The sequence below is a fragment of the Vitis vinifera genome, chromosome 10 (assembly GCF_030704535.1).
Source record: "Vitis vinifera cultivar Pinot Noir 40024 chromosome 10, ASM3070453v1".
Classification (NCBI taxonomy): domain Eukaryota; kingdom Viridiplantae; phylum Streptophyta; class Magnoliopsida; order Vitales; family Vitaceae; genus Vitis; species Vitis vinifera.
The window spans coordinates 8,388,722-8,407,006 of record NC_081814.1 but is presented as its reverse complement, the minus strand read 5'-3'; the positions used below and the strand labels follow the sequence as shown (position 1 = coordinate 8,407,006).

The window sequence follows — 18,285 nt, the reverse complement described above, 5'->3', positions numbered from 1 at the left end:
TGACACTTTTCTCTGTAATTAGATGATATGTACGTTGCCATTTGTGGTTGCTGGGTCTTTGGCTAAACAAGCTATGGACAAATTATCAATAAAACATTACCTCCCCTTCAATCTCTATCCGTGTTTTGTGTTTTTTTATCTTTAAAAATAAAAAATAATATTTTTCCAAATTTTTTTCCTAGGCAAATTGATTACAAATTAAGTGAGAAAATAGAATATCAACCAAGATCCATGTCAGTTGAACTAAAAATGTAAACTCTTCTTTGCCATTGATATATGTCATATGATGGCCTTGCTTTGGGAGGGATAGGGTAGAATCTTATGATTTTTCCAAAACATATACCAAAAATGTAAATAGAGAAAAATGGCCCAGTATTCACTAGAATGGAATGTATGTTGAACACTGATGTTAATATTATCCTTTTCTCTGTCAACTCTGAAGCCATCATGGGGGTGATTTGATGACAATAGATTCCCAACCGCTACTCATTTGGAGCAGCCTTTGAGATCTGCACCTTAAAGATGGAAAACTACAAAGAGTATTTTATGTGGTGGGACTAAGTATGAACTATTCAAGTGTATATAAATACAATGTGAGACATAGATGGTAAAGAATAGAAGAACTATAAGAGCGCCTTTGCCATGATGGAGCATAAAGAATAAGAAATTCATTCAATCTTTCATCCATTATTGTGTTTGGATTACTTATAAGAAATATGGATATGAATAAGAAACCATTATTATGGAAATCGAAACTCAATCTTCTGGGAATTTTGAAGTATCCCTGTGTACTATATGCATCCTTAAAGGTATAAAAGCAAAAGAAAGAAGTAATGGTTTTGAAAGGTTTTTCGAGGGACTGGAGAGAATTCTCATATACCTGTGAACACTAGTGGGATTCCAGGTTAAAACTGTAAAGATCCTGGCCAGATGTAGAGGAAGAGCTAATCCATGGATGTTTTGATGTTATCTCAGTCTGGGTTCCTTCTGAAAGATGGCTTTCTATCTCTGTATTATGTTGCCTTGTGGATCTAGACCTCAAATACGACTCCATGTTAATATCATAGAGATCATGGGCAGACGCAGAGGTAGATTGAATCCAAGCCTGTCTGCCTGATGTTGAGTCAGCTTGGACCTCACTTATTTCCAAAACCTTAGATCTTGTATGCTTGTGATATTCTCTTATAGCCTTAAACCTCAAATCTTCACTGTAGCTACCTGCTTCTGGTATTGCATCTGGGATGGTAGTTATTCCTTCCAGCATGCTAACCGCTTCAGACATGTTTGGCCTTAGTGATGGGGAAGCATTAGTGCATAAGAGAGCTACTTTGATCATCCTTTCTGCCTCTTTCTTGTTGAATTCAGATCCCAGCTTTTGATCCACTAGCTCCATTATGTCTCCACTTTGCTGCAAAGAACAGGCCTGGATAAAAAGAAAGAAGAGATTTTAATTTGATCATACAATAGTTCTAGCCAGTGCCAGAACTGGTTATCAATTATCACCTTAAAATTAAACAAGTATGTGAGCAATTTGCTTCTGTACTTTCAATCAACTTAAATTGGTATGATTCTCATCACCTGCACCTTCACCCAGGTACTTCGTTATTGCTCTTATCTAACTATCCTAGTGCTAAGAAAATTAAAGACCAAGAACCCTAATAAAAATGTACTTATGGAAAAGATTGATCTTGGGCAGGGGCACAGTTGAAGAGAATCAGATTAATAAGTGTTGCCTGGAATCAGTAAAAGAACCTTGGGTAGCATGAAACAAAAGATATAAATGAGTGAACTACCCAGTCTAGAAGACAAGCACAATCATTCTTGGGCTGATAACTCATATTGTGCTTCCCACTAACAATTTCCAAAGCCACAACTCCGAAACTGTAAACATCTGCTTTATAGGTTAGGTAACCCCAAAGTGCATATTCTGGAGCCATGTACCCTCTGCACATCAAAATCATGATATATTTTAGATTAAAGCATGAAAAAATAGAATATCAACCAAGATCCATGTCAGTTGAACTAAAAAAAAACATAGTGACTCACATTGTTCCAGCAACTCGGGTGCTGATGTGGGTTTTCTCCTCTTCATGAAGTTTAGCCAGCCCAAAGTCGGAAATTTTGGGATTTAGGTCCCCATCAAGCAGTACATTTGTACCTTTGATATCTCTGTGAACAATCTTGAGTCTTGATTCTTCATGGAGAAAAGCTAAACCTCTGGCTATCCCAACACAAATCTTCTGCCTTGTTGGCCAATCCAGTTTCAGTTGACAGTTTTCTGGGCCTGCAAATTGTCATTGGAGGAAAAACTGCTAAGGCACAATAGCTTACAAACTACTTGTATGCAAATTCTAGGCTTCATTTCCAATTTTTGTAGTCAATACACCATGATCAAGTAATGACCAAGTACTTGCCTAACAAGGCACGGGCAAGGCTATTATTTTCCATGTATTCATATACGAGCAAGAGTTGGTTCCCTTCGATACAACATCCATGAAGTTTCACAAGATTTGGGTGCTGCAAACAAGAAATCATGCCTATCTCATTCAAAAATTCACGATTCCCCTGAGTTGATTTAGATGAAAGCTGCTTCACGGCAATCGCAGTACCATCAGGTAATAGCCCCTGCATCACAGTAGTGAAAATTTTTAAGATGAATTCTGGAAAGGAAAATCCATCTTCCGATGGGAAGAACTAAAGTAACAAAGATTTATCTTAAATACCTTGTACACAGGACCAAATCCACCTTCCCCAATCTGGTTTAGAGAATCAAAATTGTTGGTGGCAGCTTTTATTTGTTTTAAGGTAAAGGATCCTATGTGGACATCTAATCCTCCAAAATCTGTTCAAGAAGAAAGGGAAGTACCTTGAGATTTTGGAACTTTGCTACATAACGAGTAATTTTCATTATGGGAAACCTGAGATCTTAGACTCATGAAAAGTCCTCAACCTTGAATCTGCAATGATCTATATCCCCCACTTATCACAATTCTTCAAATATGCTTTAGAAAACCAGAAAAATCACATTTTACATATAAACATGTGAATGAGAATAAATTAAACATGCACTCTCAGGGTTGTGGTGCAAAATGCCAAAACATCTGAACTAATCATGTATTTTCAATGCATTATCTTTCATACTTGGAAGTCGTAACAATTTCTCAGGCATACTCTAGAAAAACTGAGAAAATAAATTTTTATTTCATAATTGGCTGAAACAAAACTACCAATAAAAGCCTGAAACCAATTTTTAAAAGGGTTTTACCTATTTATTTTTTGGTGAGTGAGCAAGAAATTTTATGGATAAAACAACAAAAAAACTATACACTAAGGTACACAGGATATATACTATGGATATCAAAAAGGCTATTCCATAGAGAGAGAACACAAAAGAACCGCTCCCTCCCTTAACCCCTACCCAATCTACAAAACCAATTAAGGGTGTTGGACCTTTTTCTATATACAAGCTGACCCAAAACTCTACTTTGAATCATTGTAATTTGAATAGTTAAAGAATAACTACAATGATTTAAACAATCTCCGATGTGGATATATATCCTTTCTCACTATAAGTCTGTCTTAAATTGAATATCTGTATTCTGTTGGCAAAAGGTTGAGTATAAATGCAAGTTGCAACAGGTGGTGTCAATAAATAATGAGTGCATTATATCAATATTAACCAATAGACGACAACTTTTTTGGGAAGTAACGATAGTAGATGACTGAGATATCCCAAACCTTTTTCTCTCCCATTTTTGGTTCTCAAGTTGACTCTCCACCAAAAAATTCCCAGTGCCAAGCAAATAAGACATGCCGCTACAACTCCAATAATGATAGGTGCAGTCTTTGTCTTTCCACCTTCAGATGGGGGTGTGAAATCTGTCCGGGAATTCAACCAAGAAGTAACAAAAAACAGAAGTTCTTTTGGTGAATGAAGCTAGACATTTTAACCACATATGGATTCATTAAACAGTCTAGCCTTAAAACCAAAAACTCAGTGCTGAAATAATAGAAGTTGATAAATTAATGAGAGAAACAAAGAGGCATCAAATTACAGTGCTGAAAAAATTTTCCCCACTCAATGTAGATTAGTAAAGACATGTTATACAACTGAAACAGAAAGATAATATCAGTTGAGCAAGGAAATAAAGAAGTTGCTAAAAGCATAGAGACTTGCAGACTCAAAATTTCACCATTACCATCACCCAGTTTATATTCAGATTTTATACCCTAGACTAGCACTTTCCTTTACAGCATATGCACCATCTAAATAAAATCTACCAAATAAAATTCAGTACTCTGACACCATGTAACATAAAAATAGAAAATGTACCAACAGCTCTTTGCACTTTGCACCAGTAAGGTTTCTCATCCCTAAGCTTTTATATCTGGAGAGGACATGCCTGTAGATACTATCATACACTTAGTGGTCATAGTATCAAGTACAAATTATTCTGATCAAGTTTTATCAGGAATGAACCAGTACCAGTATTTAAATGATGAAGGGTGCTATACCACTACAAAATTTGGTCCTCTAGCAACTTAGCGATGGGCAAAACCTGGTAGAAGTACAATTCGATATCCAAGTTCAAAAATTAACATTTTTGTTGTTTGCAGGAAGGATGTCACGTCATCAATATGGTTAAACTAACATTTTAGGTAAGCTCATATGTTTACTGTCAAAAGAAAGCTAGTAGATATTGCAGAGTAAGCTGAAGGTGTGTATGATGTTTTAGCAAGCTTAATATACTACATGAGGCCAGTAAAGATACCTTCATAAATATTCAAAAGGGCCTATCTAGTTTACCCTTTACCCTAATTTTATGTGACCAAAAAATTACCCTTATTTGATTTTATCCTAATTTTTTGGGTTGGGGGTGAGCTAGTTTGTCTAAACCAAGCGTATGATCCCAAAAATTTTGAGAACTTGTTTTGTTTGTCCATTTGTGTATGCATTTACTAGATGATCTTAAGGGGAAAAAATAAGGTAAAGAAATTAAAAAAAGAAAAAAAAAAGAAAAAAGAAACAACACATTGTGTCTCTTGTACAAATATCTAATATGGGCTGCTGCTTCTCAATCAGGTTCGTAGTGGGTTGGTGCGAGATGACGGCCCTGGCGATTGGAGGGCAAGGGCAAAAGAGGGAAACATAGAGGATTTGCATCCATTGGCATGATATCAGCAATTCTTTCATAACTGAACCTCAAGTGGATCGCTAGATTTTGCAGTTTCCTAAGTAGCATCCTAGAAAAACTAAATGGCTCAGATGATTTTAACTTGATTAGGCAGAGTTCCTAGGTAATTAGAGGATAACAAATAAAATTATAAGCTAATTTTAAATTTACGATAGTTTACTAACTCATTGTCAAGACAAATTTTGAAAAAAGTTGGCCTACAATAAAGTACATAAAGGGTCCCATCAATGTGAATAAATGGCCTCAAAACGGGTTCTCTTTTGAAGCCAGATTTTATTTTCCTTGATGTCTACCATAATACAGGAAAAGATCCTTTAGTTTTCTAATTTAAAATGGTGAATCTATTATTCTATTCTATCCACCAAAAAGAAAAAAATAAAAATAAAAGAAGCTTTAGTAGGTATGTTATATTGATTGCAATGATTTATAAAAATTGTCATGCTATTGGTAGAAGTGGAGGAAAGTTAGTGCAGGTTGAAGGGTGTACAAGGGGTTCGTCAGGGCCAAATGGGAAAGGGAGAGAATTTCCCACAAAATGTTAAAAAGGCACATGGTTCATAGAGATAGAAAGGGAGAGCTTTTGAGATAAGCACATGAGTTTTGAAAGCAGGAGCAATTAAAGAGTTTTAAGCTTGTAAACTCAGAATTCGGACTAAGCACAACATATGTATATATGTATGCATATGGACATTGTTACTGCTCTCAGGAAATTAATACTTCACCATATTAGCAATACTATCTATCAAGGATTTGGCAGGGCAACACAAATCCTGTTCTACCCTTTAAACATAAACTGACTGTATCCATGTCCTCTTTGTCCTCCTTGCACTATAAGACTTTAAGTGGCCAAAATTTCTCCATCTTGAAGCCTTTACTCTCAAGTTACCTGTTTAATTCATTCAACTAGACAATTAACTGAATCCTTTGTTATGATCACTCTTGACATTCTAAATTGCAATCATTCTCATTGTTTATTACGATAATTATTGTAGCTTACAGGTTCTTACCACCTATTTGGGTCTCCCCCTTGGAGCCCCTACAAATCCACCAGGGTATGGGACACAATGGAAGAAAGATTAAGGAAAAGGTTGTCTCTCTGGAAAAGGCAATACCTCTCCAAAGGCGGCTGTCTCACTTTGTTAAAAAGCACCCTCTCTAGCCTCCCAACCTACTTCCTTTCCATTTTTGTGATCCCTAAGAAGGTGTGTACAAGGCTTGAAAAGATCCTAAGGGATTTCTTATGGGGCAGTGGTGCCTTAGAGAACAAGCCTCACTTAGTAAGTTGGAAGGTTATCTGTACTGCTAAAAAGGATGGAGGCTTGGGCATTCGCAATCTAGCTATTTTTAACAAGGCCCTTCTTGGGAAGTGGTTGTGGAGATTTGCTAATGAGAATGAGTCCCTATGGAAGCAAATTATCTCTAGTAAGTATGACCTTCAAGATGGGGGATGGTGCTCCAAAGGCGTAAGAGATCATTATGGGGTGGGGGTTTAGAAGGCCATCAGAAATGGTTGGGAGAGCTTCCGTTCTCACTCCCGCTTCCTTGTAGGGGATGACACTAGAGTGAAGTTCTGGAAAGACTTGTGGTGTGATAACCAATCCTTGGAAGAAGCTTTCCCCACCTTATTTAATCTCTCTGTCAACAAAGACAGCTGGGTTGCTAAGGCTTGGGAGGAAAACGAAGTTGGGGGAAGCTGGGCGCCTCGTTTTAATAGACACCTTAATGATTGGCAGGTGGGAGAAGTTGAAAGCTTGTTAGGCAAGCTCCTCCCTATGACCATTAGAAGAGGTGTGAACTATTCGCTCCGGTGGAAAGAAAACAAGAATGGAACCTTTTCAGTTAAATCATTTTATAGCTCTCTCTCAAGGGGTATCAAAACCCCCTTCCCAGCTAGAACTATTTGGACGCCTTGGGTCCCAATTAGAGCTAGCTTCTTTGGTTGGGAGGCGGCTTGGAGTAGGCTGCTCACCACTGACCGTCTGAAGAGATTCGGTTGGAGCATCCCCAACAGGTGCTTTTTGTGTAAAAATGAGGAGGAAACCATAGATCACCTTCTTTTGTTTTGTGAAGAGACCAGAATGTTATGGCTTTTGATTCTCTCACTCTTTGGGGTGCAATGGGTGATGCACTCCTCTGTGAAAAAGAACCTCCTGGGTTAGCATGGTTCTTTTGTGGGCAAGAAAAGAGAGAAAGCTTGGAGAGCGGCCCCCCTCTGCCTGATGTGGACCATTTGGAAATAAAGGAATAGGAGGGCCTTCGACGATATTGAGAGGAACGACCAAGATATTAAGTCCATTTTTTTGTACACTTTTGTGAATTGGGCTAGGGTATATATAAAGGAACACACTTTCTCTTTGATAGATTTTGTAGATCGGCTAGCCACCACTTAAGGGTGAGGTTTGTTTGCCCTTTGGTGTTTTGCTTCTTTGTATCTTGGTATACTCCGTGTATACTCTTTCCTTTGCCTTTTGGCCTTTAATGAAAATACTTTACTTATCAAAAAATTATTGTAGCTTACAGGTAGTCATAATAATAGCCACTGCATTAGTAACAGTAATAGAGCAGTGAGAAGAGGAAGGTTCAAAAAAATAACTCACTGGGATCCACAGAGATAGCTGATATGAGGGGGCCATAGACTCCTCTTTGAGGAATTCTAGTTGTTCCTCTGCCAGCAAAATAGAAGCGGATCTCTAGCACATTATTTGTCACAGTTGCATTAAATGGTAAAGTATATGGCTTAAGAGCCCCTTTGGCATGATCTTCAATATTGAAATCCTTCTTTACCAATTCATCCTGCAGCATAGTAATTGAATGTTAATGTAAGCTGATAGAAAGATTACCTGGATATGAGCCTCAGACCCAAAATATGGCCTCTCAGGCACCCAAACTGGACAGGTAGCAAATGTTTAGCCATACATGCTACATTCTAGGAATTCCCCAACTAGGCGACTGTTAATACCAAGAGCTATACTATGAAATATGAATGATTACTGTTTTTTTCATTGTTTTCTTTTATTTTTTTGAAGATGTTAACCAACTCAATCCAAGTGCATTGTGAATAGGTAGATATCTGATTACTGAGGAAAATTTTTTCATAATAGAACCATGATCAATTTACCTGGGCATAAATATCAAACATGCGTTTCCCAAGGCTTCCGTATGTACTATCATTTGTGAATTCTATCTCGGCAAAGTGGAGACGCACACTATAACTCCCATTTTGTAGACAATATCTGAAATAAGTGAGAGAGAGAGGAGAAATTCGTGCTGTGTTGTATAATGTCTCAGAGATTTGTGATTTTGAAGTTATAATATAATCTTTATTTAGTTCATTATTGTCATCCATGAAGTCTCCAGAGCTACTAAATCCCCAGTTGTTGTTATCAGCACTTAAATAGTATTTTGCATCACTGTTGTCCCTTGCTGTATCTCCTTCATAGGTGATGCTTCTTTTGTCTTCATTAACTTTCACCTTTTCTCCACCACAATTAACATATAAAGAATGCCCATCTGCCAAAAAATAAATTTGTTATCAGGAAATTTAAGACTAAGTTGATAAGACCTCTCTCCAAGGCTTCTGACCCATCACTGACCTCCCCTCAACTTCACTAACAAGCACCACAACGACAAACAAAGCGGCCATGCAAGGCAGGTCAGTGATAAGTCAGAAATAAAGGTTTGCTGATGTCAGAAACCATAACAGAGATTTTCAATTTACCCATGATACAAAGACAATATAGAAATTAAAAATGCTAGCTATTTGTAAAGTAAAATTATTAAAAAAGAAGATGCATTTTTCATATTAGAGAGTAGATATGCAATTGGCATGAATAGCTCACTTTAAATCATTTAAGATAGAGGAAACAAATTCTTGAGCCAATTTCTGTAGTATTCACTACAACAAAAGGAGTCTTGGTAAAAGTCATTTCTCTATAATCAGCAAGATTTTACTATTTCAATGACATGTCCACCAGTCAATTAGACTCCAAAAATTGCCTTTTGATTGAATTAATAGGATAATTAATAATATGATCACAAATGTTTTATGATTCCAAGAGTTTCCATATGCTAAAGAAGAAAAATTAAAAGCCAAAGTATGAATGTCAATGTAATGGATCATATTCACAGGAAAATAACATACTTACAATTTTTACATTTGAGATCTGTTCTGCATGGAAGAACTCCTTTTCTAATTGAGGTCAAGGACATGGACAAGTTAGTTTCACATATACATGATTGATAAAAGAGTTAAGTTCTCAGCCATCACTGGTCTTTTATTTTTCATTTCAATGATTAAGGTCAATATTAATCAAAGCAAAAAAGATTATCTCTAGGGTAAAGATTGCCCAATAACTACACTAAAGAAAGCAATAAAAACAACTTACAAGCTGTTATCCTTTGAGAAGGCTTGAAACAAATTTAACTTTGCACCACTAGTGAAATAGCAAAAACGTTAAATTATCATTACAAAAAAATCACAATCTGAAGCTATAAAACAGGAAAGTAAACAGAAGTTATATCCAAGAAAGAAATACACATACTTGTAATTGTCACAAGCAGGTTGCTCAGGGCTTTGCCATGTAAAGTTATTGTAAGAAAGATCACTGCATGCAGAAATTGAAAGTGGTAACTTCTCAATAATGATGGTGGTTTCATTTATATTGATGAACTACATGTTAATGAATGAGACCACATGATAGACACCATCCCATCAACCACACTGTCATACTACTGCTACTACATTGAAGAACTTATCCTAAGGAGTATGATGACAAGTTTGCATCTGAAAAATACACACCATCTTTCTTGATTCTTCCTCCTTACTTATGTCCCAAAATAGTCCATTAGAATGATAGAATGTGACACTTAAATTCCTTATGAAGTAATTCAATTGATAACAAGAGAAACAGTAAGAAACGGTATGTGACATACATTGATGGGAACAGGGACAAATAAAAAGAATGCATGGCAGCATTTCCTGACATGGAGGTCAAAGAATGATTGCACATGTCTTTCCTAAACACATGAAAGGAACATAAAGGAAAGAGGACATATTCACCTTATTATGAACTCTTGAATCTTGATTCAAGGGGAGAAGCAAACTTGCACTATAAACCGTGACAACAGTAATAGACTTTCTAGTCATTTTATAAAAACCAAAGATAATTACCTAATGTTCTTAGAAAAGGTCAGTTTGTGTGTATATGAGAAACATAATTTACTGAACCATTACAAGGAAAAATAAGAGGCCCTTCAAAATGAAAGGAAAACTAAAAAAGAAACAGAAAAATATGAACTAAAGCCACAATTTAAACCAAAACCCAGCATTCTGGTGGCTAAAATTCTCCTATAGAACTCTGTAAGGATTTCAGCCCCCTCTTAGCTTTGATTTCTTGATTGGACAACCTGTTGATGCATCTATAGCACACCCCTGAAGCCTAAACCAGTAAAGACAGATCAATTTCGCATATAAGGTAAGCATAGCACCATGATCCCACAGAACCAGAATAAACACATAACTTCGCCATCAAATTTCATCCTGATCAATAAAATTTGATAATACCACATATCAAGGCTTCTTCCAAAACCCTCAAGCAACTGCTGGTTCACAGACTCAATAACTCAACCATTTTCACTTAGTTATGACTCTTATGACATAGTACTGCCTCAGTATGATTCCTAAGAATGCATCCAATCTCCGATTTACCCATATGCCCAAAGTGCATCATTCAAAGTTCAGCTGAAAACTGGGAAAGGAATCAATCCAAGAATATGGTCTCTCTCCTGCTACTACCCTACAAGCTGTAGCCTAGTTACCCATAACAGCACCTAAAGGAAACCCCAGGAAAACCACTCCACCTCAAAATTGGCTTATAACAAAAGTTATACCTCTGTTTAAAGACCCTAACAATTCTTTCCACCTAAATCAGCCACAAAAGAGCCCATGAGAGAATTTCTCAAAACTTCCTTTTCCTCCTACCAAAATCCCCCCCCCCCCCCCTGCCACACCCTATTTCCTTGGGACCACCTACCAAATTTAAGCCAAAGAGAAGAAACTCTTCTGCAAATATACACAACAGGGCAATGCATGGAGAGGTAACCATAGCCCTGCACATTGCACACATATTTACAGAGAAAATACTTCTTAGAGCCTCCCAAACTGATATCATTAGTGTTTAATCTTCTTTTGCAGAACTAGCCAAGCTGAAGCTTTGATCTTGGAAGAAGTTCTAGGTTTCCAAATGGTCTTAGCCAGAGGCAAGTGATACAGCTGTCTCCTCTGGAGAGTATTTTGAAAAATAAAAAATAAAAAAAATAAAAAGAAAAAAGAAAAAAAGAAAGACTTAGTAGAAAAGGTACTACTCATGACCAGGGAACACCACTGTTCTTCTTCGGAAGAAAGAGACACAAAAACCAAATTCAAAAAGGGAATAATTTCCATATCTACTAATTAGGAGCAGCTTGTATTTGCTCTAGCTTATTAAGAAACTATTACAATGTAATGTTCATTCCATATGGATGAGATGATTTACAAGGGAGGAGAGCAAGCACCAAGGCTTCCCCCAAAACTAGCATTTTTATTCATCCAACATGAACCAAGTGAAACTCCTACAATTGTCCATCTTATCTATCCTTTATTTCACTCTGTATTCTTTGATAATCTTGTGTATGACTTTGCTGTCCTGATAGTATGGCAAATTTTCTTTTGAAATTTTAGAAACCTGACAGAATTTACATCTTTGCCAATTCAAGCAATGGTTCAACTAAAACCTTAACCCTATTTTTACAACATCACTATTTATACCAAAAGTAGTGAGAATTTGTACACTTTAAAATCTAATTAAATAAACCATTAAAGTCAATTGACACATTCAGGTATTCTTAGAGATCATGATAACCAAGGACTGAATAATACAAGGGAAAGTACTCTATTTCCAAATAACTGGAAGAAAAACTAAGTATCCAAGATGAGAAACATACATGGTAACTCCATCCTTCAAGAATGACCCCGATATATTTCCACTGAGCAAGTTGCCAGTTAAAAAGCTAATGAAAGCCATATCAGCAACAAGCTTGTCCATTAGTTCCAGGATAATGTAACATTATGAAAGTTGCATTGTACATCTAGAACATTAATTTAATTGCTTACATGAATTTCAAACTGTCTGAGCTTATGGCAGTGGGAAGTTCTCCAGTTAACTTGTTGAAACTGAGATCCCTGTCCAAAATCACAAGGTAAACAGGCATGCCCATATTTCAAGCCTTAGATCTGTCTACTATTTGAGTTTAAGAGACTGAATCTTTGTTCAGCTATAGAGGAGTTAATCTTGCCATCTATTGCTTATAAAATAGTTGTGAACCAAACAGTACTCAAAAAATGAAGTGAAGAAAAGAATATTATCAATAAATCAGGGACATCAATTAGACGAGCCAATAAAACTTAACCAAATATGTTGGAAAACAATTGTTCAACTTCTCTACCAATGAATTTTAACATAATCTGTAAATGGAAAAATCATATCCTGGCAATTTCATGACAACAATCAGTAATGTTCATTTCTGGTGTAAGATTTTAGCATAGGACTTCACCATGATGAGTCGTCAAGATCAACCATGTTCATATCATCACATGGAGACCAAGCTCAGTGAAGATCAGTTGAAGTCAAGCTCATTAATTGATACCTAAGGTAAATGCGAGATGATTTTGTCTCAAGACTTAGTATCGCGTTGCTATAGTTTGACCTTTAGAGACCTTAGAGAGTGTGTTTAAAGTGTCCCAAGGTAGCTCAAGCACTGTCATTCATGTTTGTGTCCATGTTATAGGTCAAATGTGTTGGAAAATTCTCAAAAGATAGGTTCTTTATGTCATGTTTCCTACTAGCCACGGCATGGTTTGCTATCAGCAAACTTAAAGCTGGTATATTGTAGGTTCTGGAGCAAAGCACATAACAAGCAAACTTAAGGGCAGAAAGGGTGTTGTCCAATGCATATTTACCAATGTCAACTCCAGTTTCCTACTAGCAAACTTATGTTTAGTATGGTGTTTCTGAGTTGTCTTTCTCATTCTCAGTTTGCTACTATTGAATTTGGCAGTTCACTAACAGCAAATCTAAAAGAGCAGTTTAAGCTCTATTTTGGTGTCCTAATTTTAAAAAGATTGAAGGTGGTGTTTTTTTCCCACTATTGAATCCCTTTGAGTCAGTTTTGACTAGGTAACCTATCTCATTTATGAATAAAGAGGCAAATTTAGAGAAAGGATTAGAGAGAGCGCTTGCTTTGAGGGATGTCTAGAGTTCTGTTATCTGTGTTGAGGTTCATCAATTTCAAATCTTGTGAATTTGTGAGAATTCAATCTGAAAGTGGTCCTAGAGTTTTGCTGAAGCAATTCATGGTTATTGTTGATTGAGAGGACTTCCCCCCTGAAGATACTTGAACTCCATCAAAACTTAGTATAAGGACTGCAAGCATATGAAGGCTTTAGACATATAAGGTGTATGCAGTAGTCATGAATATATAAGTTCTTATAAACTTTGTGTTGAAGGTAAAGGTTACTTTGAAACATAAATTTTAAAAGACAATGCTAAGCTATGTCAAGAAGAAGATTGGTTAGCAATGTTCCTAAATTCCAGGAGGAGGTTAAAACTGTTAGCTCAGGTTTGGAACACTAGATTCCATTCCCATTCATTAATGTGTTTGGATTGTTTTTTAGAATGGGAATGGGAATAAAAAATTCGTTATTATGGAAGCCAAATCCCACTCTAACTAGGATTTTGATTCCTCTCTTCTACAAGTACAGCATATATTTGGCTACATGTTTGTACGTATAGCAGTTCAACTCTGTGACTTTACCAGCATTTTAACTGTTTGCATCAGGGCTACAAGCTTGCAGTAAACTAAGTTTTAACATTAACAGATGGGACAGTTAAAAATTTTAGTTGTTTCTTTCTCAAGTATGCAATATTCCAAAGGGAAAAAGGAAATTGAGAAGCAAATGTAGTATTCATTTACCACAATCTCATGCCATTTACTTACAGAACTCGCAAATTAGTCATTCTCCAGATGATTGAAGGGATTTCTCCAGAAATATTACAGTTCCTCAGAACTCTGATAATCCAAAAATGATCAAGTCAAATGCCAATCAAAAAGGTAAATGTTTTTATGCCTTCATAAACAGAACAGATAAGCATCCCACATACAATCGTCTAAGGCTTTTTATATTATCCAGCACTGGAAAAGGCTGATTTGTCCCATTTATGTCACTAATCCTCCTGCATATAAAGTTTCCATTATGAACATCTCCCTTTGAGACCAATTAATATAATGTATAAACAAGATAAAAAATTCCCTAGATTATTCAGAAAAGCTTTTTACTTACAACTGATTTAAATTTTTCAAAACAGAAATGTTAGACGGAATGGGACCCTGCAATCCACTTGCATGCATTTCTCTGCATAGTTCAATGGAAAGAAAAGTATCATGAAAAATCAAGAAACCTGTAGCTAGAGTGTCATCTGGGTCTCAAAATCAAGAAGACATTTAAAATTTCAGAAAGATGAAGTTCTTACAGTCTGGTGAGTTGTATCCAATTCTGAATAAAATCCGGTATTGTTCCGTTGAAGTTGTTGTCATTGATCCTACTGCATTTTGCCATAAAAAAATGTCACCTTTCTGTATGATTGAAATGTGAGTATCAAGCATAAATAATATTGTGAAAAGCTTACAAATCTCTCAAGTCAAGCCCACCAAGTTCTTTAGGCAAAGTTTCACTCAACTGATTCGAGGACAGAATCCTGCAACCAAGAATAAGTTAGCAAGAAAAAAACTACTTCATCTTTTACAAAATTCCAAATTAAAAGGAAAAATGAAGAAGTCGAAAAACCCAAATAGAGAAAAGCTACACTAGATCATACAATGTGTGCAGGTTAACTAACTTCCCAATCTCTGAAGGGACTGGTCCTGAAAATTGATTTGCTTCAAGACTCCTAATAAAAATTGCCCATTGAAATTGTTGTTAGGCAGATCATAATCACTATAATACAATCTCCCACAAATTCATGTAAAGAATTCTTATTTAGGTGCATGCATGTATGCATCATATATAGTCATGTTGTTTTAATGAACAATGTAAGCATAAGAATTTTAATCTTCTCGAGTCCAATAAGGCATTGCAATGGGAAAAATTGACAACTTGTGAGTTCAATTTCAGATAGCTACAAACAATTAGATTGAAAAAAAATTAAGTGTGCCTCTATTCTGTTGTGAGAAAACATTTTACTGTTTCCAGGAAGTGGAAAAATTTAGTTGACAACACATTTGGAAAAGCACTTTTAGGTCTTGTTTGGGATAGCTTCCTGCTTTTTGCTTAAGTTGGAAGTTGAAGCTGAATCCAAAGTCACAATTTTTAAAGGGCAATGTTGGTATCATAAAAGTTTTGTTAAACATGAAAGGATTTTTTACATAATCGAAAACAGAGCTTCTACAGGAAGTAACATTTTCTTGACTTCCATATTAAGTTCTTTTTTAGCCATAAGCTCTTTGAACAAAATTAGCCAAATAGGTATGGAACCTTTTGAAAGAAAAACAGAAAGGAACAAAACCACCATGCTTGCAAAAATCCATGCCATTTTTAAGGATGCTTTTTCAAACCCCAAATATTGAATTGAAAATGCCTAAAGGTGTCGCGGGGCCGGTTGTTCATTCCTCATGTTACATGCATCATACAATCTGATATACTAACCTCAATTTCTTGGAATATTAATCAACATACTAGTGATCAAAAGCAAAATTAGGCAAACCAAAGGTCAAAACCTACAAGTATGAAAGATTGGCAAAGTTTCCTATTTCCTTAGGAATTTCCCCTGATAGGCGGTTTGCAAGAAGAGAGCTGCATCAAATATTTTGTTTAGTTAATTCAATAAGAAATTTAACTTTCTATTTGCCAAACTTGATCATAAAGCGAGTAACAAAGCTTACATATTTATCAATGGCATTGAAGCCCATTGGGTTGGTATTGAACCATTCAAGTAGTTGTAGGCAAAATCACTGCAAATTAGAGCAACATGGGTAAAAGATTATTATGTTCTGCTTTACAAACCTGGACCTTCTATTTGGCTACTGATAAAAACCGGGGACAAAGAAAAACATAGATTTCTAATGCTTATGCTTCCAATTGTTCTTTTATCTTGTTTCCTTGGTTACCAAATGATTTCCCTTCTTACATTTTCTCACAAACTAAAAGAATGTTAGAGCAGTGAGTCTGAAAATGCCAATACCTAACAACAAATTATGATAAGTATGAAGGAAGACTCACATGTTTTGGAGATAAGTAAGGTTGGCCAGTTCAGGAGGAAGTGTTCCTGGAAGATTCAATCGTTTCAAGATTCTGCAATATAATACAACCCCATAAGTAGTTGCTTTTCCAAAACTTTACAAGACAGAAATTAAGGCCCACTTTGATGGTACCAAACAAGGAACTCAAAATCTAAAAGTAATTTTTTTCCATTCTCTCCCAAATCCCAAAATCCCCAAACAATGTTTCGAAATATAAATTGTTTTCAAGACATAAAGGCACCTATTTTCCTTTCCTTTTTTGCTTACTCATTTCATATAGATAAGATATCATTCCGAAAAATAGAGGGAAAAGTGAAATACATACATGCTCACAATATGGCAGGTAGCATCGCTAAAACTGCAATCACAAGTAACCGTGCTTTCAGCTTCCTGATCAGGCTGAGCTGGTGGTGCTATTTCAACAGTTCCCACAACACAATCACTAGCATTAAACAATTTAAACTCCCAGGCAGTAATCCCCATGGTTTTAGCTATTTGCTTGAGGGCATCCACTGCGTCACGGTCATCAACATAAGCCAAAAACAAGGATATTGCAGAGAGGCATTTGACCAAACCGTAGAAGAAAATTCAACATAAACCCACAACTGACCCTCTTCTTACCTTCTTCTTGAGGCACCCCAGAGCTTTCCACAACACATGTCCATATCCCAGAGCAAACCAACACTAAGGCTGATAGGAGGAGTACATGTTTGAGGACAATCATCTTCAAGACCTGAAGCCTCTACTTGAGGAACCAAACAGAGTTTCAACACCCAACCCTTCTCTCTAAAACTGTTCCAATAATCAGAACTCAGAATCTCTGCTCTTTGGTCTTGGTTTTTATATTTCAAACCCGGATAAATATTTAACAGGAAGTGCAAACATTCAGCCAACGTACTTGAAAATGACGGACTTTTCTCAATAGTACAGCAATTTAAAAAAGTTATGCTTAAATTACTGTACTGGCAGAAGTTATTACAAATATAGGGTAGTTTTTGCCACATAGGAGAGAGGAAAGAGGAGAGAGGAGAGAGGAGAGAGGGTGAGAGAGAGGAGATAGGAGAGAGGAGAGAGGAGAGAGGGTGACTGTAAAAAAAAAGCAAACTCGTCTCTTGAAGAGACGAGTTCCATGAAAGAAGAGAGGAGAGAGGAGAGAGGAGAGAGGGTGAGAGAGAGGAGACAGGAGAGAGGAGAGAGGGTGTCACGCCCCAAGACCCACTCCAAGGGCGTGACGGTCATTTCACACCTCAAACCCGAAGGCTTAAAGTATAATCTGACCCAAACAGTCATGTTGTAACTGGATGTTACCAATTACCAAATACCTGCTCAGAGTAGCGGAAACAAAATCTAAAATCCTCAAAGTTCAATTTCCAAATAACTTCCAAATACCAAATGATCCAAAATAACATAACTAATAGTTAAACAAAATCCAACATAAAATCCTAAGTCAAATCCTAATGATGACCATTCCTCAGCCTAGCCATCACTCCTCACCCGAACTAAGAGTACCTGAAAAAATTTTCAACAATTGGGAATGAGCTCACAGCCCAATAAGGAATATTAATGCAATTCATGGATCAAATATTTTCATTTCAAATAGGAGATATCAAATTTTTTTTTTCTCATCAAATATCAGAGTTTCAAAAAAATACCAATATATTCAAAATTCAACCAACCAATTTCATATCAATTTCAAACACTTTCACATCAGACTCAATCAAATCCAATCAATTTTTTCATTACTCTGGTTATCAAATAT

General features: G+C 36.3%; 1 protein-coding gene across 2 annotated transcripts; it reads right to left on the bottom strand.

Annotated features, from left to right (window-relative positions):
- Positions 1–646: 646 nt before the first annotated feature.
- LOC100246406 (probable LRR receptor-like serine/threonine-protein kinase RFK1) lies at positions 647–17,429 on the bottom strand. 2 transcript variants are annotated; one of them, XM_010657254.3, is made up of 24 exons: positions 17,148–17,429; positions 16,852–17,038; positions 16,507–16,578; positions 16,170–16,238; positions 16,009–16,080; positions 15,107–15,178; positions 14,918–14,986; positions 14,762–14,833; positions 14,572–14,643; positions 14,393–14,464; positions 14,229–14,300; positions 12,346–12,414; positions 12,177–12,242; positions 9,737–9,799; positions 9,581–9,628; positions 9,341–9,384; positions 8,314–8,705; positions 7,793–7,988; positions 3,739–3,879; positions 2,724–2,842; positions 2,415–2,625; positions 2,047–2,284; positions 1,794–1,944; positions 647–1,423 (listed from the first exon to the last, which is right to left on the bottom strand). In XM_010657254.3, the coding sequence occupies exons 1-24, from the start codon at positions 17,248–17,250 to the stop codon at positions 890–892; spliced, it is 3,204 nt and encodes a 1,067-aa protein (XP_010655556.1). In that variant the 5' UTR covers positions 17,251–17,429; the 3' UTR covers positions 647–889. The 2 variants fall into 2 exon arrangements, with proteins under 2 accessions (XP_010655556.1, XP_019078073.1); XM_019222528.2 differs by lacking the exon at positions 15,107–15,178.
- Positions 17,430–18,285: the final 856 nt, after the last annotated feature.